The sequence below is a fragment of the Xenopus tropicalis genome, chromosome 5, assembly GCF_000004195.4.
Source record: "Xenopus tropicalis strain Nigerian chromosome 5, UCB_Xtro_10.0, whole genome shotgun sequence".
Classification (NCBI taxonomy): Eukaryota; Metazoa; Chordata; class Amphibia; order Anura; family Pipidae; genus Xenopus; species Xenopus tropicalis.
The window spans coordinates 69601745-69627605 of NC_030681.2; the positions used below are offsets into that span (position 1 = coordinate 69601745).

At 38.7% G+C, this 25861-nt stretch overlaps 1 protein-coding gene across 2 annotated transcripts in view; it reads left to right on the plus strand.

Annotated features, from left to right (window-relative positions):
• The first annotated feature begins 4607 nt into the window (after positions 1-4607).
• The window catches only part of akap7.2 (A-kinase anchoring protein 7 gene 2), a 48474-nt gene continuing 27220 nt past the window's right edge, over positions 4608-25861 (plus strand). Inside the window, 1 exon segment of one of the 2 annotated variants that reach the window (NM_001376416.1) lies at positions 4608-4758. In NM_001376416.1, coding sequence (NP_001363345.1) covers positions 4710-4758 — 49 coding nt within the window. In that variant the 5' untranslated portion in view covers positions 4608-4709. 2 annotated transcript variants of the gene reach the window in all.

Here is a 25861-nt window from a genome sequence, read left to right on the forward strand (position 1 = left end):
CTAAAAATCTTCCAGTTATATACAGTAAATGTTAGTTATCCAGCTAGATTCATTGACTGACTGACTGATTGGCTGTGTAATCAGTGAATTTCTCTGTTCCTCTGCTCCAGTTATAGAGCAGTGAGTTAGACAAGAACCAACAATTTGTTTGCTAATGCTTACTACAAGGTCATCTAATTTGTTGTGCACTTTTATGCTGTAACAGAAAATACTTCTCTGAATGGAGCAGCAATTGACCATGTGCTGGAAACTATTTCAATTAGAACTGCTTTAATTAACTCTATGTTCCATAAAGATATCCTTCCATACAACCACTTAGATTGGAATAAAAATACTGAATAAGTGTCTGCAAAGCACTGCAGTTATATAGAAAATAAGGTCATCATAAATGGTGACTGACTCAAGTTCTATTTGTTTATTTATTTATATAGCACCAAAATTGTACAGTTCTTTACAAGGTGTGAACACAAACAGGGGTAAAGATGAATCAGTTCTTAAGGCTAGTGCCACATGGGGCAGATAGCACTACTTATGCATGCAGCGCTATACAGTAGAACAGTAAATTAAAAAGTGTTAGAGACAAGAGGAAGGTGGTTCCTGCCCTATAGAGTTTACATTGTAAGTTGGTGGGTAACCAAGGGGTAGGTAGACCAAGAAAAGTGCTTTAGTTTACTTTCGTAAAACAGAAGAAGTAGTAGGAGAGAGATAGAAACTTGCCCAGGGTGAGCAGAAGTGCTGCAGAGCCTGCAGGAAACTCCCCATGCTCGTGGCTGAAATGGGTGATTCACCTTTTGGTATGTTACAGTATGTCCTATTCCTTGCAACTTGCGCTTTATTGCTATTTTTTTTATAGTTTCTAAATTGTCTTCCTCTTTGGACTATTTTCAGCTTTCAAATGGGAGTCACTCACGACCCCCAACATCCAAAAAACTATTGTACTGTGAGCCTACAATTTTACTGTTGTTGTTAATTTTTGTTACACAAATTTTTGTTCATTACCTCAACTATTCATATACCAGTCTCTCATTCAAACCACTGCCTGGTTGCTAGGGGAAATATGACCCTAGCAACTGGATAGCTGTTGAAAACCTGTAGAACTGCAAACCAGAAACATAAATAAATGAAAAAAATTAAATAAATGAAGACCAACTGCAAATTGTCTCAGATGAAGACCAACCGCACATTGTCTCAGATGAAGACCAACCGCACATTGTCTCAGATGAAGACAATTACAAATTGTCTCAGAATATCTATGTCTACACCAACAGGCAGATTCAGTACAACATGTCACAGCCAGGTGAATGCAGAAAAACATTGAGGGGCCTATTTATTACGCTGTGTAAAAAAAACGGTGACAAAGTACATCACTTTTAAAAATAAGGTGTACTTATGAAGCAGTACAATGATTTTCAGCGATCGTGTGCCTCTGTGCAGAAATCTGGTGTAAATGGATGCAGCCATTTGAAACTGTTATGGGATGCCATTAAACCATGGCAGATTTTCTTGTTTTTTTTGTGCCTAAACTTAACTACCGATTGTTTTTTTTTCCATTGATCCCACATCAATGTCAATCAATCCCCTACTCTCCATGCCATCACTGGCTGCCGCATTGTCTCTTCTGTTGAGAGAAAATCCAAGATGGTCATGTGTTCCACTGTGGACTGCACGGCTATCTTTGATATTTTCACAGCTCAGTCTGAGGGCACAGAGAGGCAGCGGGTTGCAGTAGGGGATTAGAGCCTTACATATTGTACTAATACTCCTGCCAGGGTCAGACTGGCCTGCTGATAATATCCCGGTGGGGCCTGGTGCTGGTGGGCCCTCATATCCTGTTTTAATTTTCAGGCTAGCGACTTTGATTTAAATTAAAACCACTGACTTTCTCATTACTAGGTTCTGGCACGCTTCGTTGCGCTCTGCTCTGTACTCTCCAGCTGCCTGTGTGTGTACTTGTGAACTAGAGCCCTTGATAATTGTGGAAAAATTAAGTAGCTGGCTTATGGGCCCTTAAAGGAGAAGGAAAGGCAAAGTCACTTGGGGGTGCCAAAATGTTAGGCACCCCCAAGTGACTTTAATCGCTTACCTTCTACCCCGGGCTGGTGCCCCTGTACAGAGAGAACAGCACCAGCCCGGGGTAGCTGCCAGCGCTTCCTCCTTCCTAAAAGATCGTGTGCACATGCGCAGCAGAGTGAAAAGCCGAACTTTGAACAGAGAAGTCAGCTTTTCACTCTACTGCGCATGCGTTTTGTCCGGCTGCAGCGCGACTAGGAAGGAGGAAGCGCTCTCGACAGGTACCTCGGGCTGGTGCTGTTTTCTCCTAACAGGGGCACCAGCCCGGGGTACAAGGTAAGCGATTTAAGTCACTTGGGGGTGCCTAACATTTTGGCACCCCCAAGTGACTTAGCCTTTCCTTGTCCTTTAACGTCAGCTTGTCTGAATGGACTATGCTACCCTAGTGCGTCACTGAGTGACTTTTTTTTAATGGTATCAGCCAGTGTTCATTACAGAGTCTGATTGTGCTTTAATCACAGAAAAAGGTCTATAAAGAGGTCATAACTCTTATTTCTATTAATATGGGAGATAATAGTGACAATGAGAATAACCTAGAGAGACAATTAGGCACTGTACTTGTCACATATAGTGAAATGTGTCAGTAAGAAAATGCAGAGGTTAAGAAAGGGCACACAGAAGGCATGTACATTAATAAATGCAAGACATACTAGATTCACTTCTCATTAAATATATGAACACATTACTCCCTATTTCTTTGCAAGCTTGCTTGGGTTATGAATCACATTTAGATGCATTAAGCAGGTTTCTAGATACTGAGTCTCAAACTGGAGTTATAAAATCAGTCATATTAGCTGTCAGAGCATTGCTATTTTAAACAGGACTCCTGCACTGTATTGAATGTTTTGTAATTTAACACTTCTTTTTTGGTTTCTGTATAGAATAATACACCATCTAATATATATAATAGTTATACTGCAAACCAGAGCCCCTGAATTCTGTACTGACATTAGAAATATAAGCTTGGAATAGAGGGCAAGGGGGTAAATGTACTCCAAACTGGAGATTGAATGGATTGTGTTGTGAGTTTTTTTCTCCTGTTAAGATCTGCAATTTGGCCTGATATAATATCTGGATATATAATGCTGTAACAGTCTGAATATGTACTTATGTGCATTGCTGGGTTTATTGGTAAATGTATAATAAAAGCAAATCTGGTGCTGCATAAGCAAAAACAAATGGATGTGTGGCATTGCAGATGCAATATTAGGACGATTAGGCTGTCTTCTGCATTCCTATGTATTATATTCCCAAGTGTTGTTGTACAGATCCCACAAATATTTGAGTCTTAGCAAGTTTTTGCTTTCCTTCAGCATCTAATATTATTTTTATAGTGCATTCACTATATAAGTATATTTAGCAGTGCTGTACATAGAACTATCTAAAGTAATTGCTGACTAGTTGCTATTGGCAACTGCACTTAGTTCAGCATTTGGCCGAATCCCAGCAATTTCTGCAGGATCTTTGCTACCTAAAACCATTAGATAAACCTAATAGCATTGTTTTTACACACACCAGCACAGATTTATGTTGCAAAGAAGACAACCTGAATTTTATTTTCCATATATGTCTCGACTATGCCTGTTACATACTTTCGCCATACCCTATTACACCCCTGCCCATACCTCCCACAATTACAAATATTAGGGCACTATAAGAAATGTGTAACAAGATTCCAGATAATAGAACCATAGCCTGTAATATAACTGTCATTTTACTGCATAATTCTTAGGCATCCTTTTCCTATAATTATTTCCCCATGCTGACTTCACCAGCTGATGCATATCCTTTACAGCACCCTCTTTGCCTACAGCAATGGCAAAACCAGTTTAACTTATAATGAACTTCATATAGCTTTGAGGGATACATAGAGAAGATTCCTTGTGTGCCTTTGTAAATGCTGCATGTATATATTGCTCCTCATAGGGTATTAAATAAAGAACAGAACTGTGACAACTGTAACAATCCTGTCACACCATGCTTTGTGCCAGCGGAATAAGATTGCTGTTAAATGTTTTATCTGACCCTTTATTTAGGTCAGTGCCTGCACTTTAGAGAGTTGTGTCATTCTGCAGCTTTTATATTGCAGCAATATAAGAAGATTCTGGGAAGTGTAGTTCAGTTTGAGGAAATCTGGTCTGGAAATCTGGTTCTGAGAATACTTCTCAGAACCAAAATATATTAAGCACCCTTTGATAAGATAAAACATGCTCATTAATATTGAAGTGCATAATATGATTAAGAATATAGCTTCCTGCCCCAATTATAGCATAATTTACATGCACAATAGTAATAATAATAGCTTGAAACCTAGTAACTGGGAGACAGCATACTTTAGTAAGAAAAGGAAGCGTATGTAATCATATATATGTGAAAATCATAAATCACGTTTGTGTTTACAAATGATAAATTGTACAGCAATAAATAATTCCAAGCAAGAACAAAGTGCCTCATATGACTCCTCGCCGTTGTCAGTCCTAAAGCAAAGGCTGGAGCCACAGGATAGGGAGGAGGAGCCTCTTCCTCTCACCATCCTTTCTCCTCAGCCTCTCCTCCCTTGTCTGTCTCCCTGAGAGTAAAGCCGCAGCGTTCTGCAATAATCAGCTGCCTGTGAGGATTAACAGGACAAGTGAGGTGCCATGGGCCAGCTCTGCTGCTTCCCATTCTCTAGAGACGAAGAGAAAATCAGTAAGTGTTCACTGTGCCTTACATGGCTTACTGGGCTCTTGTGACACTTTACAGCACGTTTGGCACAAGCAATTGGCATTAGTGTAGGAAAAAAACACTGCTTATAGTGTGGGAGTTGGCAAATATATAGATATATATACATACAGTATATATATAGTATAAGCTCAGTGGCAGGCTTTTTCTTCTCCTTAGAATTATTGATATCTACTTATTAACTGTGCTTATCTGCTTTCCCTCTTTCCAGTTTTCTGGCAGCTTGTATCTTTTACCAGACAAGGTAACGCTATATGTGTTGTTAGGTGCACTAGAGCTGTGAATTTTGTAAACTTAGTTGTGTGTCGTGTGATAGTGCATAGTGGGACTGGAATCCTAGGGATGCACAGAATTGATTCAGATTGGGATTTGCCCAAATCCCAGCAATTTTTGACTGATTTTGATTCAGACAAACCTTAAGTGTTTAGCTGAACTCAATCCAAAACCCTTTATGTGACATTAAGCCTATTCATTGCAACATTGTATTTTAGGTGACACAGTTTTGGGGATTTTAATATCCAGATTAGGGTTTGGATTCAGTTTTGTATTTGGCAGGTTTGGTATTCGGCCAAATACAAATGTTAACGATTCGGTGCATGCCTATGTAATGCTGATTCTGTCCTGTTAATTTATGGAATTATCAATATTGTATTCTGATCCAGAGTGACTTTTAGCAGAATAGAATTGATAGCGCATAGTTACTTAGACCGTGCATTGTTTTTCTGCTGCCATATAAAATTTGTTCAATTCTATGTAAAATGATATGCTAGTTTATGATGAGACGCCAGGATAATTTCCACATTTGTTCCTATTACCTTCACAGAGATTTATGTGGATTGCTATAGGATCATAGCTGAGGTTAATGGCCTTTCCTTCACTGCTGCTGTTGAACAGTTTGTCACTTTAAAAACTATTGGATGCCGCTCAGAGGTTTTTAAAGAATACAAGTGGCCTTAAAATTCCTCTGTATCCAGGCCAAATAGCCAATTGTCTACATATGGTTTACATTTGTGCTTTTGTTCCTTGGAAAACTGGATTAGAAATGACAATATTTTGATAAGCAACATACATCTGTCAACCTCTTCTACAAAACATAGCAAACCTCTACAAATAATAGGAATCATTGCTGCCAGGTGGTATGATAATAAAGTCCCCACTTCAGGAACAGGGCAAATTAAATGAAAATACCTGTACGTCTCATCTTCCCCTTTTCATTCTGTGAAAAGTAAGTTCAGACACTGCACTCGTTTCAGGATATTTTTTGACAAAATAGTGACATATGGAGTAGAGAAAAAGATACTGGGAAAATTCCAAGATGTTGATTGTGGCTTTTGTCAGTTTACTGAGAAATTCTATTCAGTGTTGCATTGGTTGCTGGTCTGTTCCAATGCTGCGTGCCATTCTTTTTTAATTGCATTTTTTGAGCTAATTAACAGGGCCCTTTGGGAGTTACTAGTCCAAATGGCTGAAAACACTATTAAAAAGATACTTGGATAATAGAAGAAAAGGTTTCCATTAAGTCAGCACTGCTGTGCCCACTGTTGAGTTGTTAATGGCAGCAAGGGTTTGGAAAAAAATTACCTTACATTTTTTTAAGAGAAAGTATGTTACATTAGTAGTAAATTAGGATTACCTTAAAGAAGAGGGAAAGGTTGAAATAACTGTGGGGTACCAGAAAATAACTGACCAATACAGTCATGATGGATCACCATGCTTGTTTTACATGCAGTGATCCCAATATTAAGGAAAAGGTATTTCCAGGAGATTTGGTTTCTTGCAGATGTGAATATATTCTTCCTCTACTAACAGATTTTTTTTGTGCAGCATTTAGTCTTCATTTCCTATTCATTTTGGTGCATGTGTTTGTTATTTCCCCTTTTACTTCTGCCTTTCCCTCAACTGAAACTTTAAATGCTATCCATTTGGGTTGCTAGGGTCAGTTGCCCTAGCTGCCAGAAAGCAGAATGATTGTGAGATGTTTTTATTGCTATTACTGCTAGTTTTTTGGATCAAGCATTCTCATGTTCATCCTTCATTTGGTTACTAGAGTCGGTGAACCTCCTAGCAGCCACACAGTGGTTTAGATTCTTTAGAAAGAATCCATACAATGTAAAAAAAAAAATGAAAAAAGTTAAATAACTGCCAATAACAAAATGTATTAGTGAGGTGGAATTGGTATTACAGTCAAGGACATGTGCAGGTTTCTTTTGGGGGGTGGTCTGTGATTTTGTTTTTTTAGCTTCTTTGCCCCCTGGTGATATCACTGCACATATTCCAACACCTTTGGTGACATCTTCAGACATATCCTGTCCACATGGAGAGGGGATGGGTGTGGGTATATAAGGCCACATGTGGGACCCCTCTGGGTGCTCCAGTTTCCTCCACATTCCAAACACATACAGGCATGTTGAATTTTGCCCTAGTAAAGGAATTTTTTCTTACATTTCTCATATCCATAAGTATATCTTATTTCTCAATTTCTGTACTTTAATATCTCTTTTTGTGGAAGGTTCACTGTCTAATCTCGCAGGGAGATGCAAATTTAATTTGCTGTTGATGAATTGATTAGGTGACATTTATTACTGACACACTGGGTTTTTTTTAAGCATATTGATTTTAGGCTGTGTACAGCTAAAATCTGTTTTCTTGCTGAATCCAGACAGGACATACTAGAAGGGATACCCACATGGCTATCTATAACAATAATTATTATATTTATGTGCAGGTATTTCTTGTTCTGGTTCAGAATAGGAATATTGAGGACAAAGTGAGCAAAGCAGGCAGCATATTATGACCAACTGGTGTTAAGGCGGCCATACATGTACAGATCTGGTCATTTGGCGGAGTCACCAGAAAAGCTGATCTTTTACTGATATGTTCACTTGAGGTGATCACTTGGCCCTCAGGCCTACAGTTTGATCATAGTTACCACCAGTGCACCAAAGGACCGTATTGCCACGCAAAAGCTGTTCTCGTCTTCACAAATCGCCACGCCAAAGCTGCCAACCTCATTCTATAGTGCATTTATTATCAGCCTGTGGTTTTCAGGTGTCACTGAACTATGATTCCCTGCATCTGAATAACAGATGGTGGCTTTCATGTTGATGCTTGGAAGGGAAATAGTTCAGCAATATCTGAAGAGACACAGGTTTAAGAAACATGCTTTATTAATAAAAAATATTAATAGTACATTTAATGTTAGCATGTGTCAAAAACTGACAATTATGTCACTAAAAACACTTGATTAGGCAGATAACTTCATAAATCAGTGTGTATATTTATGTGTAACTGAATGCCATTTAAATATGGAAAAAAGTTAAAAAAGAATGTATATGATTAACAGTTTATTTATAACAGTGGCTTCAGATTAATTATCTGTGGAGTTCCACGTCTCTTGTTCTTTATTTTTAAAAGAGCTATTCCAACTATTTAGCCAATTTACTTAACAGCTCTTTGCTGTAACATATTTTAGACTTACAGTCCCTAGGGAGATGTTGAGATGTAAAGAGCAACTTCCAGTGCTAAGTACAAATTGTCTTTTTTCCAGCTGCTGCTTGAATTACAGCTCACTGCATCCCCACTTGGAATCTGTCCATTTGTAGATCCCTGGCTGCTGTAGATCACATGTAGTTTTTGAGTTTTTATCCCCAAACAAAGAATTTATGCAGGTCACCACAATCCCTTTAAAATAGGATACAAAAAAAAAAAACTTGGCCTGACCTTAACCTGCCGTCCGCCAACCCAAACGTACCCATGTTACCAGAGGGGGCAGGGTAGGTAGATGTGAGTATATAAATAAGCAATGGTGAATAATAGGAGATGGACAAATTCAGCCCACCAGCAGCGTGGGGCCGTGGACAAAATTCAACATGCCAACAGCATGGGGCCTTCTAAAAGAGTGTAGCACCAACCCAAACTGAATGACATGTGGGTAAACCTGCAGGTCTCCTAGGTTTTAGACTGGCCTGTGGAACATTATTTATTTTCTCCAAAGTGGCACATTCTCCAATAAAAAAAAATAAGTCCCAAAATCAAGTGTTCTCCTACTCCTTAACAAATAAGGCATTCTTCATCCTTTAATCACTAAAATTCACTGGAGTACTCCACCGGGAGAAAGAGAACAAAACGAGAAAAATATATATTGTGCCACAAGCTATATTATTTCTATTGGTAAATAACAGAGATGTCAATCCAGGGGAGGGGCACATCTGGGGTAAATGTGTTGCGCGAACTGATATTTTTTCAGCAAAGCCTGGAAATGCCATCAGCACAGATTGCCACAACTGAAAGTGACATCACAGTACATGCAAACACACACTTTTCTGAAGACGCTGGCTGCTTGCTGCACATGCACACAAGCTCACTGACATCACTAAATGCGTAAACACTTGCAAGCTCAGGTGAATGACTTAGGCAGGGGTGCCCAGACTTTGTCACCCCGTGATCTACTCTTGCCTTGTGACCTACGTCATAGGATCTACCACAGTTAAAATAGTGCAATTTCTATCATTTGGTGCAATAAGCAAGAAAAAGTATCAATCGATGTTTAACAAATACACTTAGCAATATATAAATGGAGCGCCATATTCACATTTAATGTCCGCATAACATTATTCACATAACTTCAAGTTTAATGTGAAAGGATTGTTGTAGTTATTACAGGTATGGGATCCGTTATCCGGAAACCCGATATCCAGAAAGCTCTGAATTACGGAAAGCCTGTCTCCCATAGACTCCATTAAAATCAAATAATTCAGATTTTTAAAATTGATTTCCTTTTTCTCTGTAAAAATAAAACAGTACCTTGTACTTGATCCCAACTAAGTTATAATCCTTGTTGGATTCAAAATAATACTATTGGGTTTAATAAATGTTTTATTGATTTTTTAGTAGACTTAAGGTATGGAGATCCAAATTACGGAAAGACCCCTTATCCAGAATACCCTTGGTCCCGAGCATTCTGGATAATGGGTCCTATACCTGTACTTCTCTTTTTCATTGCCCACTTTCTAGACTGCACACAAAAACATATATTGTGGGAACAAATATATACAGCGGCCCGGTGGGGACAATCTTCTATACTGGGATGAAACTACAAAGACAGATGACTTGAGCAGTCGCACTCAAAAGCTCCAGTATGCTGAGGGGAAAAAAGAAGTGGTGGGATGTCTTCCCACTGCATTCAACCTCAAGGTCTACCAGAAACTTTAAAGTGATCTTCTGGTAGACCGCAATCTACATTTTGGGCACCCCTGGCTTAAGGTAACAGTAGGGCTGGGGGAGGAGTTCAAAGTTGCATAACTGTTGTAGAACTGGAGGAGTTGACATGTGTAAAATAAGCTTGAACCTCCCCTAAAAAGAATTAAGGGGTTAAAAAATATGCATTAGTCACTGCACAAAGAGAACAGCTCTAAATAGTTTCCAAAAATAGAGTTCTGTGTATCAGCCTCTAACTGGCAAATTCCAGAGAGGCTGCAGTAAGATGCTAGTCATTATTGAATAGGCTGATGGGGGGCTGTTTGGACCTCTGTGTACTTGAAATGCCAGGGCCTTTTGAATGCCTGTCTGTGCCTATTACACAGCGCTCAAATAGAAAGAAAGAAATTAGTGAGCATCATAGGAGTAACCAGGTGAACATTGTAAAATTGAAGAGCCATGATTCATACCAGTTACAATAAATGATTATACTAATCCCCCTGGGCTCAAGTTTATTCCCCTCTTTTATAATTATGCACCATTGCTTAGCTTAAAAAATATTTCTTTATTTCAGTCCATTAAAAAATCTTAATACCCCATGCATGTAGCCTAGGCCTTTTTGGACACTAGAGGATATTTTGCACTGATGCCATGGATTTATTATGTATATGATATATGTTTGTTTTTCCCAAGGATTGGCCCTAAGTAGTGATGGGCGAAATGTTTCACCAGGCATGGATTCGTGGCGAATTTCCGCGTTTCGCCATTGGCGGATTGTTTCGCGAAACGGATGAAAAAATTCGCCGCACGTCCAAAAATTGTCGCGGGCGTAAAAAAAGAATTGTCACGGGCGTAAAAAAAGAATTGTCGCGGGCGTCAAAAGAATAGCCGCGCGACGAAATAATAGCCGCGCGACGAAATAATAGCCGCGGGCGACGAAACAATAGCCGCGTGACAAAATAATAGCCGCGGGCGACAAAACAATAGCCGCAGGCGACGAAATAATAGCCGCGGGCGACGAAAAAATAGCCGCGTGCCAAAATAATAGCCGCAGCCGACGAAACAATAGCCGCGCGACAAAATAATAGCTGCGGGCGACGAAACAATAGCCGCGCGACAAAATAATAGCCGCGGGCGACAAATTTTTTTTGTCGCACGACATTTTCGCCGTTTCGCGAATTTTTCGCCGTTTCGCGGATCTTTTTAAAGATTCGCGAATTTTTCGGCAAAACGGAACAGATTCGCTCATCACTAGCCCTAAGTAATTTTATTCCCCTCTTTTCTCTATTCCTTCTAATAGAAACCTTTTTTGTCTTAGTTATTGCCTTATTTCTTTTTCTTTCCTTACTTTAATGATATCAATGTAAACTCTGTGTGACACAATAAAACCTATTTATTATCATGTGTAAAATGAAATTTGCCAAAAAACTGTATGAAAGGTGTGTTCTATTTTACGCTGTCTAAACTTCAGATTTGATTTCATTATTTTATGCTATTTAACGTTATTTTAGTAAGTTCCTGAGGAAGTCACTCTGTATACACTGTATTTTAAGGGATGTTGTTGGTGTTTTTTACACCACATAATAAATCTGCCCAATGTGTAATTGGCCAAGACTAGCTACTTTTCATGTGATGTCACTTAAAACAACAATGGGAAAATAAAGAGTTAAAAAAATCAGTTCCTTATCCACATTTTTTCTTATCACATAATTTTATTTAACTACAACAGAACCTTTGTTTGATCGATAATTATTGCTTATTACAAGCAAAACCCTTTTGTAGAGTGCATAATGTGTATGTGGTAACCCTTTATAGAGTGGCATAATGATTAGTTACTGGTAGAACCAACAGAAATATAGCATATATACTCTTTTGGACAATACTATTCCAGAGCTCTGTGCTATATATTTTTCTTATTTGTTTAATTTCTTATGTTGGAGTACTCCAATGACATACTGTCTGAAACTTTCTCCTTTAAATTACTTTATTTTTAGCCACAGTTCGTCCCAGTCCTATGACTCATTACAACCAATTAGATTTACTTTACATTTGCAGCTTTAGTCTAGTTAGAACTGTTGTAGTGTTGTGGATTTTAACACACATTTATAAAGCTCCAGCATGTTCTGCAGCGATGTACAATAAATGAGTGTAATCAACGAACCTTTAGATTCCATAGAAAAAAAACAACCAATACAAGAGGTTAAATCTTTGTCTCATGTAGCAGTGAGCAAATCCCTCTGTAACAACTCACACTGTCCCTGCCTTGTGTTGGGTAGCGCACAACTAGTAATGTGTGGGTTGACCCACAGGGTTTGGATTAAAATAGCAACATTTTGTGGGTTAGGGTCGAATGCAAGGTGTTTTTTCTAACCTGCACTTCACTACACCCTATTGTTAGTTTTGTTTATTTCTGTGTATAGGTAGGGTTGCCTGCCCCCTTAAAGGAGAAGGAAAGGCTAAGTCACTTGGGGGTGCCAAAATGTTAGGCACCCCCAAGTGACTTTAATTGCTTACCTTGTACCCCGGGCTGGTGCCCCTGTTTGGAGAGAACTGCACCAGCCCGGGGTACCTGTAGCGAGCGCTTCCTTGTCCTACTTCGAGGCTTGCGCAGTAGAGTGAAAAGACGAACTTTAACAAAGAAGTCGGCTTTTCACTCTACTGCACATGCGCCGGACCAGGGATTTTGCCGACAGAAGAAACATGGAAAAAGGAAGTCCTTGCAACAGGTACCCCGGGCTGGTGTGGTTTTCTCCTAACGGGCACCAGTCCGGGTACAAGGTAAGCGATTAAAGTCACTTGGGGGTGCCTAACATTTTGGCACCCCCAAGTGACTTGGCCTTTCCTTCTCCTTTAAGCCACCAATCCGCCAAGAACCTTACCCATCATCATCCTATTTCTTCTTCCCCAATCCTCCACGTGTCATTTGTGACAACATAGTTCAACCACTTTTATCATTACCCTGCCCCTACTATGTCATGGACCTCCCCTTTTGTGCACTTTTAAACTTCAAAACAGTGACACCCATATTCTATTCCATGTCTGAGGCTAGTATAGCTGCTTTCAGACCAGATGATAGTTTCATCTTGCAATTACTTTACGCTTTAAAACATAAATCTCCACTGAAATAAAGCATAGTTTGGCCATAGTAAAAACAACAGTGTACATTTTGAGGCTATTTACCTTAGCAAGTTTAAGGGCTGAACTGATATTCAGCATGTGACACGAGCTAACAAGATAAAAATAATCATGGCAGGTCATTTTATTTTCCTACAACTGTTCCAAAGTTTCAGAGCTCTCCTGTTACCACCTTCAGTCCATATCTCTGTCCGCTGTTATTGGTACTGTCATCATGACATTTATGATGGTGTTTTTTGGAAATATTCCTTGCAAGCCTGTCTGTTGATTTATTTGTGGAACAGTGATTGCTAAGTTTCTCATTTGCAAACTAGGATCAGAAATTTTGGTAACTGCTCTTACTGTTAAGTATGTATAAAGCTTCATAATGCTGTACAGTATTCCACAGTGTTGCAGAAACAGCATGATGAAACATAAAATCTTTTTAAATTTATAAAGTAATCACAACAGAATTTGTCTAGGGTAATAAATATAGCATTACCCTACATATGCCAAACCCTTCCAACTGTTGATGATATGTATACTTGTTAAAATTTTGTAACCCATAGAGCTTAAACTACACCAGAGATTTTGTAGACTGGAGTTGGATCAACAAAAAACATCCTGCAACTTAGATGTTGTTGCATTGGTCAAAAAAATAATATAAATCTAATTTGTAAATTACAGTGGCTTGCAAAAGTATTCGGCCCCCTTGAACTTTTCCACATTTTGTCACATTACAGCCACAAACATGAATCAATTTTATTGGAATTCCACGTGAAAGACCAATACAAAGTGGTGAAGTGGAAGGAAAATCATACATGATTCCAAACATTTTTTATAAATAAATAACTGCAAAGTGGGGTGTGCGTAATTATTCAGCCCCCTGAGTCAATACTTTGTAGTACCCCCTTTTGCTGCAATTACAGCTGCCAGTCTTTTAGGGTATGTCTCTACCAGCTTTGCACATCTAGAGACTGAAATCCTTGCCCATTCTTCTTTGCAAAACAGCTCCAGCTCAGTCAGATTAGATGGACAGCGTTTGTGAACAGCAGTTTTCAGATCTGCCACAGATTCTCGATTGGATTTAGATCTGGACTTTGACTGGGCCATTCTAACACATGGATATGTTTTGTTTTAAACCATTCCATTGTTGCCCTGGCTTTATGTTTAGGGTCGTTGTCCTGCTGGAAGGTGAACCTCCGCCCCAGTCTCAAGTCTTTTGCAGACTCCAAGAGGTTTTCTTCCAAGATTGCCCTGTATTTGGCTCCATCCATCTTCCCATCAACTCTGACCAGCTTCCCTGTCCCTGCTGAAGAGAAGCACCCCCAGAGCATGATGCTGCCACCACCATATTTGACAGTGGGGATGGTGTGTTCAGAGTGATGTGCAGTGTTAGTTTTCCGCCACACATAGCGTTTTGCATTTTGGCCAAAAAGTTCCATTTTGGTCTCATCTGACCAGAGCACCTTCTTCCACATGTTTGCTGTGTCCCCCACATGGCTTGTGGCAAACTGCAAACGGGACTTCTTATGGTTTTCTGTTAACAATGGCTTTCTTCTTGCCACTCTTCCATAAAGGCCAACTTTGTGCAGTGCACGACTAATAGTTGTCCTATGGACAGATTCCCCCACCTGAGCTGTAGATCTCTGCAGCTCCCCCAGAGTCACCATGGGCCTCTTGGCTGCATTTCTGATCAGCGCTCTCCTTGTTCGGCCTGTGAGTTTAGGTGGACGGCCTTGTCTTGGTAGGTTTACAGTTGTGCCATACTCCTTCCATTTCTGAATGATCGCTTGAACAGTGCTCCGTGGGATGTTCAAGGCTTTGGAAATCTTTTTGTAGCCTAAGCCTGCTTTAAATTTCTCAATAACTTTATCCCTGACCTGTCTGGTGTGTTCTTTGGACTTCATGGTGTTGTTGCTCCCAATATTCTCTTAGACAACCTCTGAGGCCGTCACAGAGCAGCTGTATTTGTACTGACATTAGATTACACACAGGTGCACTCTATTTAGTCATTAGCACTCATCAGGCAATGTCTATGGGGAACTGACTGCACTCAGACCAAATGGGGCTGAATAATTAGGCACACCCCACTTTGCAGTTATTTATTTGTAAAAAATGTTTGGAATCATGTATGATTTTGGTTCCACTTCTCACGTGTACACCACTTTGTATTGGTCTTTCACGTGGAATTCCAATAAAATTGATTCATGTTTGTGGCTGTAATGTGACAAAATGTGGAAAAGTTCAAGGGGGCCGGATACTTTTGCAAGCCACTGTACATGGAAATTTCCTTTTTTCCAGTCGTGGCAAGGTCATTCAGGGCCTTGGTCCATGCTTCTTATATAGGGACCAGGGAGTCTTAGCAGTGGAGGATGATTACTCTCCTTGCATAAACAATATCTAAATAATAAACAGCTTTATAGGTTTTTCTAATGTATTGGGGTAAATCCACTGCTTGCAGACACAACCTGGGGTTAGATGTAAGTGCCCCCCTGAGTAATGTTCTCTGGTAATAAGTGCTAGTAAAGATATGGGATACCATATTTATCAACCTTTTATCAAGAAAGCTTTGAATTATGGAAAGGCCATCTCACATTATAATCAAGTAATTCAAAATTATTACAAATTATTTCCTTTTTCTTTAATAGTAAAACAGTACCACATCTAAAATGTTAATTTAAATAGAGTACTCTAGAGGCTGAAGCTTACCCTCTGGGGTTTTATAGCCCATGCAGTATAAAAGCGCAATGTGTTTCTTAGATTTTACAGATTTCATCCACATTGTATTTTCCATTTTTCATTGCTTTGGATTAAGAGCTTTTCCTGTGGGATTCTGTGAGAATACAGATGCAGTGCTGGCTATAAGAAATTATGTGAATCCCAGATCAAATTACCCCTAGGAATCGATTTTAGAAATTCTAACCATCTTGGTCGTCCAGAGAAACTATTGGGGACTGCAAATGCTGTATCTGTAAGACTTATTTATGAAAGTGTAAATGGCAAAATCATGTGCACATTCTTAAATGTAATTAACATTGGTACTGGCATTTAGCAAGGTGCTTGATTATGCTCATTTTCATGGAGCGGAGATAATGCCCAGTGTTTTTATTAATAAGGCCAGGAAGCCTAGAGAGGTGTTATTCAGTGGCCAAATAGTTTTTTCCTTACCAGGTTTGAAAGGAGAGAAAACAATGTGTAATGTTTAGAATGAACTGGTTGGAATTGCATAGTCTTTAGTTTCCTCTTCTGCACAAAAATAGGAAATGTTCATTTTCAGGGAATGCATGCCATACCATTATCATGGGGACATTGAAATAGATTCAAGATTATTGCTGCCCCCTCTTGTAGCTCTTTACGTGAAGAATAGACCTTTTTCTGGGTCATATCAGTCTGGGCTCAGGTACCCCTGTGGATAGTAAATGCAGGTGCAGCTTTGCTCCAGTGTATAACTTATGTCGACCAATGCACAATTATATTTAGTTGCTATAGAAAAGTAAGAATAATAAAACTCTTGATTCATTGCTAGGGATATTGCACTGACTCACCTAAATGAAGAGATTATTGGACCCTAAATGTTTGCATGAAACATGTCCAAGCATCTATGTTTCTGTGAACAGTAAAGATTTCCCTACTAGTCTTACCAACAATCATGCAGGACAGTTATACAGAGACTTAGGAGGAGTCAAGCTTGTGGATGCTTGTAGAAGATCTCTTTGTTTTTAAAGACATAGTATACTTTTCCTCCACAATGCAGCATTGTCCCTAGAATTTCAGTGTAAGCTTCTGTGTGCTTAACTGCATCTATCGCAGTTGCACGTGATGTACCAGCACGTATGCTATCTAGTGACCATGGGTTTTTTTGTGGAGGGGGTTACGGTTCAAAAGTTTCTAGTAACATTTACAGAGTGGAGATGGTGTCACTCCTGGAGCATCAGTGTTCAGAATTAGTATCAGTGTGTTCAGAATTAGCACTATTCTAGCATTATTCACTTGGTGTAGTAGTGGCTTTTGATGCAACCTGCTAGTGGAACAATCAAAGACAAGACTTAGCTAAGGTCTGGATACCCAGAGCCAGCTTGAGCAATGAAAACAAACAAGCGCACTATTTAAGTTTGAATTTGACAACAAAGTGACAACAGGGCGCCCGCAGACGTGGTGTCAAAACTACTGCACATGCATACGGAGAGCAAGAACATGCACAGACATTTGGCATGCAAGATGAGTACGGGGACTGGCGCGCCTGTGGAAAGAGCATGCGCCTGTCTCCCGGCACTCGTAACAGTGTCCTTACAAAGTTACTGTACCGTGAAAGGAAATTACCACTTTTCTAGGAAGTCGTGCAAGTCTTTATTTGCCTAATGAGACTGCAGTTTTTAATTTAGTTTTTTTTTTTAGTTGCTGGGGCAAACTGTCAAATCTACTTTGGGGCTTATTTATTAAAGGGTAAAAATGATTCACAGCTAATTAGTGTGTGTTAAAAAAGGTATCAAATGGAAAACTAATTTTTAATAACTATGCCTCTGTAAGTGGATACTCACAACAAACTCAGTAAATCATGCATTGTATCAATCCCAGCAGATAAAATACTTCTATCCTATGGATAACTGCAGGACATAACTTCAGTAGACACTAGCATGCACTCCAAATGATACTGGTATTCTGGGGGAAAACTTTATAGTGGTAAACATGGTTATTTACACCTAGCCAAAACCCTCAATGACTGCAGGATATTCATCTTTTTGTTCTTGATCCATTCTTACGCACTGAAAGATGAACTCTAGGGGGCAGATTTACTAATCCACGAATCCAAATGAGAAAAATTCGGATTGGAAAACGAACATTTTGAGACTTTTTCGTATTTTTTGTGATTTTTTCGTCGCCGTTACGACTTTTCTGTAAATTGTCGCGACTTTTTCATTGCCATTATGACTTTCGTGAATTGTCGCGACTTTTTCATTGCCATTATAACTTTCGCGAATTGTCGCAACTTTCGTATTGAGAGCTCGAAAAAGTCGCAAAGTACTGATCATTACGAAAAAAACGCATTCGGCCGCTTTTCGGACGTTCGTGGATTAGTAAATGTGCCCCTAGGTATTGTGTGTTTTTAGTTGTGGACATTAAAGGGGATCTATCATAAAAATTGGAATTTAATATAAGCTTCATCACATGGAAATTAGAAAGAATATAATAATTAGATATTAAATATAGTCAATTAAAAATTCTGTACCATTTACAAAATAAAGTTACTCTTCAACGGCAATCTTTAGCTATGCAGTAGGTGAAGTCAGGTTTTGATAGATAGTAAGTTGTAAAACATCCTTTGGGGGAGGGGTTGCATTTTCTGCCTAGAACAGTGATTCCCAACCAGTTGCTCACCAACCCCATGGATGTTGCTTTCAGTGTCCCCAAACCAGGTAGTTATTGTTGAATTTCTGACTTGGTGGCAAGTTTTGGTGAGTATGCTGATAGTGTGCATAGAGGCTACCTAATAGCCAATCTTAGCCCATATTTGGCACCTCCATTAATTTTTATGATGCTTGTGTTGCTCTCCAAGTCTTTTTACATTTGATTGTGGGTCACAAGTAAGAAAGGTTGGGGACCCCTGGCCTAGAACATGTATTAGAGCTCACTCTTTTAAAATAACTGGCTCAGATGGAAATCCTGTTTCTCTGCATTCAAGGTGTGTGCTAGAGCCAGTTATTTTGTTAGCTTTTGTTTGTGCTTGAGTTGGTTATTTAAGTTAGCTCTAGAACATCTGCTAGGAAAGGGAGCACCCCCTAAAAGACATATTAGACATACCTGTCAATCATAAACTGACCCAGACCTCAGCATGGAGACTGACAGGTTGCTGAGAGTGAAATACTGAGGAATAACTTGATTATTTCAAACAGTACAGAATATTGAACTTTGAATATTGAGATTTTTTTTATTAGTACCTTTATATTTTGACCCATGTGACTACATTTGAGTTTTTTGATCCAACACCATCCTACAAAATCTCCTGTGGAGTTTAGCCCTAATAGATTTACATCATGGGTACAATTGATTGTTCCAAATGAGGTAGACTTCACCATATATATCTGTTTCATTAGTGCATCCTTATAAAATCTGTCACTGTTGGTGCCCCTAAAGCATTTTCTTCTCAGAAACAAGGAATATGGAGCTCACTTTTATATTTATACAACTACCTGCCAAGCAGGGGTTTTCTTTGCACCACACCCTACTTATGTGCCTTTAAATTTAACAGGACACTATGGGTAGAGATAATTATGGCAAAACACATTACAAGCCTATGTATCGGAAAAGCTGAAAGAAATCTCTTTTCACGGTTTTGTAATAAATAATTGCCCAGTATTGCTTACTATAACAAAGTCCAAAACTTTGAATGTAATTTGTTATACAGCAGTGCCAGAGAGTAACAGAAAGCAGTTATTTAATCTCTAATGATAAAATCTCTTTGAAGGTGGCACAAACAGGAAACAATCATATTTACCAATGCAATCAGCCCATTCAGTGATCAATGGCACCCCTAGTAGAAGGTGCAGAGTGCAACTCAAAAGTACAAATTAAAAAAAAGGTAGGCTGAGAATCATCCCCAACATTGGAACCAGCCTGCTACCTTGCCTGCACCCGGAAGCATTGTATATGCCCTGTTACAAAATTGTAAACCGCCAATTGGCACAGGTGTTTTTTACCAAAATCCCCAAGTACGTTGGGTGCTCCCATCTTTTAACCCAATGCGAGAACAAATAAAAAGAACACAGAGAGATTTTGGGAACACTAATATGTATAAAAATTGAAAAAATGTCCCAGCACCTTGCCACCTGAGTTTGGCACTTTGCACCTTACCCCATTATTCATAAGAATAGGTTATGAGAAACTGTATTCTGTATTCTCTTAAATAGGAAAAAGACTGATAATTAATTACATTTCATAAGTTATTAGTTAACATGATATGAGGGAAATTAATCTTTCAATTTTAGCTTGTACAATTCATGAAACATGTTTCCTAAAGCTATAGTACATGTAGTGAACTGTTTGAAATTACTTGCTCATCATTCTTGGTAAATGTTCTTCCAAAGTAATTCCAGTGTATATGTAATTATTATTGGTTTACTTAAATCATACTGCTTGGTAGTATAGAAATCGCAACAATGTGGTGGTAAAAAGTAAGGTTTAAATGCTTACCCTTCTTGCTGCTTGTCCTTGATATAAATAATACCTGGCATTGTATGTAAGAATACTTACGTCCATTATTGGATTTAAAGTTTAGCATTAGACAGAATGCTAAAGAAACATTACACACCTACATTTGCCATAAACAATAAATACTGCTGAAAAAATATATAAAGATATAGGACTTGTTATCCAGAATGCTTGGGAACTGTGGTTATCCGTTAAGGGATCTTTCTGTAATGTGGAGTGCCATAGTTTGCCTGCTAAAAAATGAAAAAAATAAAAAGTTTACATATTATTTTAAAAAGTATACACAAAAGATCATTTTTGCAGATACAGCCAAAAAGGAGAGAGAGAGGGAATATTTCATTTTCTTGTACAGGTATCGGACCCCTTATCCGGAAACCCGTTATCCAGAAAGCTCCGAATTACGGAATGCCCGTCTCCCATAGACTCCATTTTAATCAAATAATTCAGAATTTTAAAACTGATTTCCTTTTTCTATGTAGAAATAAAACAGTACCTTGTAATTGATTCCAACTAAGATATAATTAATCCTTATTGGATGCAAAACAATCCTATTGGGTTTAATTAATGTTTTATTGATTTTTTATTAGACTTAAGGTATTGAGATCCAAATTACGGAAAGACCCCTTATCCGGAATACCCTTGGTCCCGAGCATTCTGGATAATGGGTCCTATACCTGTATGTGGTTAATACAATACAGTACTGCTTATGCAGCAATGCCTTGTTGGGTTCCCTTGGGTAAAAAATACAGTTTGAATTGTTGTGCTATGTACTTGGAATACTTCTGATATCTCACACAGATATTTCTGTAGGGATATACTGTATGTGGTCTGGTGGAATATGTGTACTGAATAGGTAAATATTGAGGTAGAGCTATACATACTACAGAGGAGCTATATATATAGCTGGTTTGGCATGCGTACTGAGGAAATTTCATATAGTTAACTGTAGGACAAGACTCACTGCTGTAGGGTTATACATCTGGTTGTTTAGATGTACATACTGAAGAAATCTATAGATATTGTTATAGGACTATACATACAGCTCTAAAGCTAAATGCAGTGCTAAAGGGCCACACATACTTTTGGTGGCAAATACATAATAGTCAAAAAAACTGTCTGCCAGTTTTTCAGATTACCTTTTCCTTCAACACATATTTTTGCCTCTTTTTCTTGTCCTTAACAAAGTGTATTTTTGTTGCTAAATTTACAATTACAGTGTCTAGAGCCTCTGTGTGTGCATGAATGAGAGGGGGTGGCAGTAACCATGGAGACGGGGCCTAGGGGTGCCCGTTTTGTAAATCCGGGCTTGGCTAACTTATATTGACCCTACATGCAAGTGCAGTAACACTACGGGGCACAAATAGTGCAATCATAACAAAACAAACCAAATAAATTAGCTCAATAAAATGTAAACTGTGAAGAATATATTTCCCACAGCTATTATCATCCTATCCTTGAGTTCTGTCGTTTGAGTACAGTTTATGCTTGTTTGTCCTTCATCATTGTTTGATAGGAGTAATTGCTTGTCAGTTTTCTAGATAACACTGTCCTCCAAATTTATATAACATCAAATAGAGGGAACATGGACTTCCAAAGATGCAGTATGTGGGAATGGAGTTAATGGCAGGCAGATATTATGTTCTATATGATGTCCTTGTTTAAAACAGTAAGGCTAATTTATGAATTGGTAATAAACTAGAGCTTGAGTATCCCATAGTAGTATCAGACGTTACCTTACATGGTCTAACATTTGTGCACTGATTAAAGTTAACTGGTTACAGTAGATTAGTTCGGGGCCAGAACTAGGGGTAAACAGAGAAGGCATATGCAATGGGGGGGGGGGGGGGGTTGGGGGGGTCTGGGCGCTAGGCGCATATCTTATTTTCCTGGCAACCTGAGTTCTGGACCTTCTGTACCCTTGCTCATTATGAAGCACAGACAGTAGTGGAAATCAGGGGGTAGTAGGAAGAAGTGTCATGGGTGATTAGGGTTATGGCGTGGCATTGGCACTTAAGTGCCTGATAAGTGCAAATAATATCTTTTGTCGTTACACTGTGGATAGTTTTTCATATCCTGGCTTTGGTAGTTTGTAAGAGGATGCAAGATAAAAAAAACACTATGACAAGCAGACCCATTTTATGACCCAAACCTGTCCGACCCACAGGTCTTGGGTGAACCTATGAATCACTAGTGTCTTGCCTGCAGCACTTTAATAAAATAATATATGGTCTTAATGGTCAGTTAGAAAGATTTAGCTAATAAAAAAAACTAAATTTGATTAACAAGAAATTAGTTTGACCTATTTAATTTCTCAGTGTCCTGAACTTCTCTTATAATATCTGTGTAGTGACAGATAATATTAATTGATGACGGAAGCGGCAAACCTTGAGAAAAATCAGAAAACAAACCAGAGAGTAATTTCCATTTATTCATGTTACTCTATGTGTAACATAAGGTACTAAAAGCTGTTGCTTACTTGCTTGCTTATAAATACATTTGGGTTATGCAGCCCAACAAACATCTGATCAGTGTTTTATAAAGCATGGCTTTCATCCAAAATAAGAACCCTTTTGTGCTGAAATTAGTGCTGAGTTTTTCTCAAATGATTTCTGCCTTATACCAACACAATCATTATTTTCAATAGAAAATGCTTTAGGTTTTTTCCCTTTGCAAAGTCATTTGTTTTGTTAATAACGTCATAAGTCACAGATGAATACCAGCACACTCTTAATTTGTTGTAGTCAAGTCTGATGTTTGAAATGTTGCAAAAGCAGCCACTTCGACACTGAATCTAGAAGCACCCTACTTTCTACTCACCCAGTCACCCTGGGATTTGCACTGCAAACTGTAGTTGAACACTGCCACTAAAAGCATTTAAAAGGGGAGCCATAGTGTCCATATTAAGCATTATTTTTCTCTGTAATAATAAAACAGGACCTTTTACTTTATCCTAAGTAAGCTGCATGTATTCACATTAGTGGCAAAACTATACTGTTGTAGGTTGTTTAATGCTTAAATGTTTTTAAGTCAAATTAAGGTAAGGTGATCAAAATTATGGAGAAACCTCTTATCCAGAATACCTCAGGAAATAGATCCCATACCTGTACCGGGTTATCATTTTTGCAATATTTCTGTCTTTAAAGGGCAGTTATACACTTATGCCTTCCTGTTGAATCATGCTTAAAATATCAGGATGTGTAATACTATGCATTCTGAAACAGTTTGATAGTAACACAAATATATCACACAGTTTTGTTTTTTGCTCTAGCTGGTAATTAACCAGGGTGTTCCTAAGGATACAGGCAGCATAGGGCAGGCAAGCAGAGTATGGCACACACAGGCAGAGTAGGGCAGGCAGAGTATGGCAGATACAGGCAGCATAGGGCAGGTAGATTATGGCACATAGGGGCAGCATAGGGCAGGCAAAGTATGGCACACACAGGCAGCATAGGGCAGGCAGAGTATGGCACACACAGGCAGTGCTCTGCCTGCCCTATGCTGCCCCTATGTGCCATAATCTACCTGCCCTATGCTGCCTGTATGTGCCATACTCTGCCTGCCCTACTCTGCCTGTGTGTGCCATACTCTGCCTGCCCTTAGCTGCCTGTGTGTGCCATGCTCTGTCTGCCCTATGCTGCCTGAGTGTGCCACACACAGTACATACAGTGACACAATGGCACTGTTCCTACAGTTTGAGGTGTGAAGAAGTGAACAATGTGGGTGATTATAGCCTGAGCCTGAGGTGTAAACCATGCAGTGGGTGAACAATACAGGTATTAAAAGGTGTAAACACTACAGGGGATTACATGTATACACAATACAGGGAGATTACAGCCTTTATATATTAATATATATTTAATGCACTTGACTGGAAGCCATTTAAATGCAGGATAGATCTCAGGGCCGTAATAGCCGTAATAACAGGTGGTCACCTGTTGACAAAGCAGGGGAAGGCTATAAAAACCTTGCTACTCTGCTTCCAGCTCACAATTTTCACTGTCCATAATGTGATCAAGAAATTAAAGTTAAGGGGAACTGGTTCTCAAAGTCACTCGGCTCATAGTAAGCCTCTTTATGGTCCCATTAACTCTAAACTTTAGGTAAGTTGAACAGTTTTGTATGGATATATCATTCTACCTTTACCCCTGTAAACATAACATTTGTGTGAATTAGAACAAAAATAGAAAAGACAGGAAGTGCTAATATTTAACAGAATATTTTCAATTCCAGTTATCTCTGTTAAGATTGGAAAGTCCTGCTTTGCAGTGATAAAATTTCAGTTAGATAAAGTGATGTTTAGGTTAGCCCAGGGCTTTAGCTGTTTATAACTGGGCATGGCCTACATTATGATTTTGTAGTCTAAACTGAGAAAGGTATGAAATAATCAAGTGCATGTATCAGTGAACTGTTTTCTGGAAAATGTAGTTAGGGAATATTCTCTTTCTTTTATAAATACAGTTTCAGGACATATGAAACACACTAAAGGGGTGTTAATCCTATAATTTCAGTGTTAAAGCCTCTGCTTCCATAACCATTAATAGTTACTACCAGTATAAGATACTGAGCTCCTGCTCTGGGATTGTGGGGTGCGAAATAAACAGAGCAAGGAAATTCTTTTTTGAAACAAATGGCATCCTGCAAATAAATGCTGTGCTGCTAAGAACTGACAGCAGGAAACTCATAAATCTATTAGATGAGCTATCTTGGCTGCTACACCTCTGTCTCAGCTGCACGGAAATGAGAAGGACAACACGCATGGTAAGACAAATTATACCCTGCCATACAGGGTTTCCTCTTCCATATATTTCACATATCAGGGACAAGATTGTGTGATTTAAACAGTAATGTTTGTAACCAAAATAGAACATATACAGCACAAATTCCAGCTAAACCTGACAATAACTACAAATCCTAATCATATCCTTGCAGAGCCTCAGTGACATTTGCAAATGGTCATATAAAGGGTTACCTAGAACTAATTCAGTGATCTTCCATGGAATAAACATAGTTTAACACATGCAGCAGAAGCAACACATGCTAACAGGCATCACCCATGGGGACATGTTACATAAACAAACACTTGCCAGTTTCACTTCCTTTAGGAAAAAATGCATTTTTCAGAAACAGAAACTACTTTTTGTCAAACAAAATGATTTGTATGTTATCACTATCTCATGTATCTGTACTATTTTTTTCAAATGTAATTTCTTTTTCATTACACTTTATATTATTCTAATACCTGCTGCCCATTACTTGTTTTTTTTTACCCCTTCCTTTTCACGCCTTCTCTACTGCTTATTTTAGTCCCTTAGAATCTTAGAATACATATATATATTAATAAGAGAGGTCTATACAAATCAAATCAGTGTAAAATACCTAATTCTGAAATCAAATGATATTTTTAAAGCTGTAAATTCTTCCAGTACACTGCTAGAAATGGGCCTACATTGTGTGTTTACTGTGTGGCCTATTGGATAAATGAGGGAATAATGTGATATTTAGATACATACTTGTATGCCAGATTGTAAAGATCTAGGCCAGGGGTCCTCAG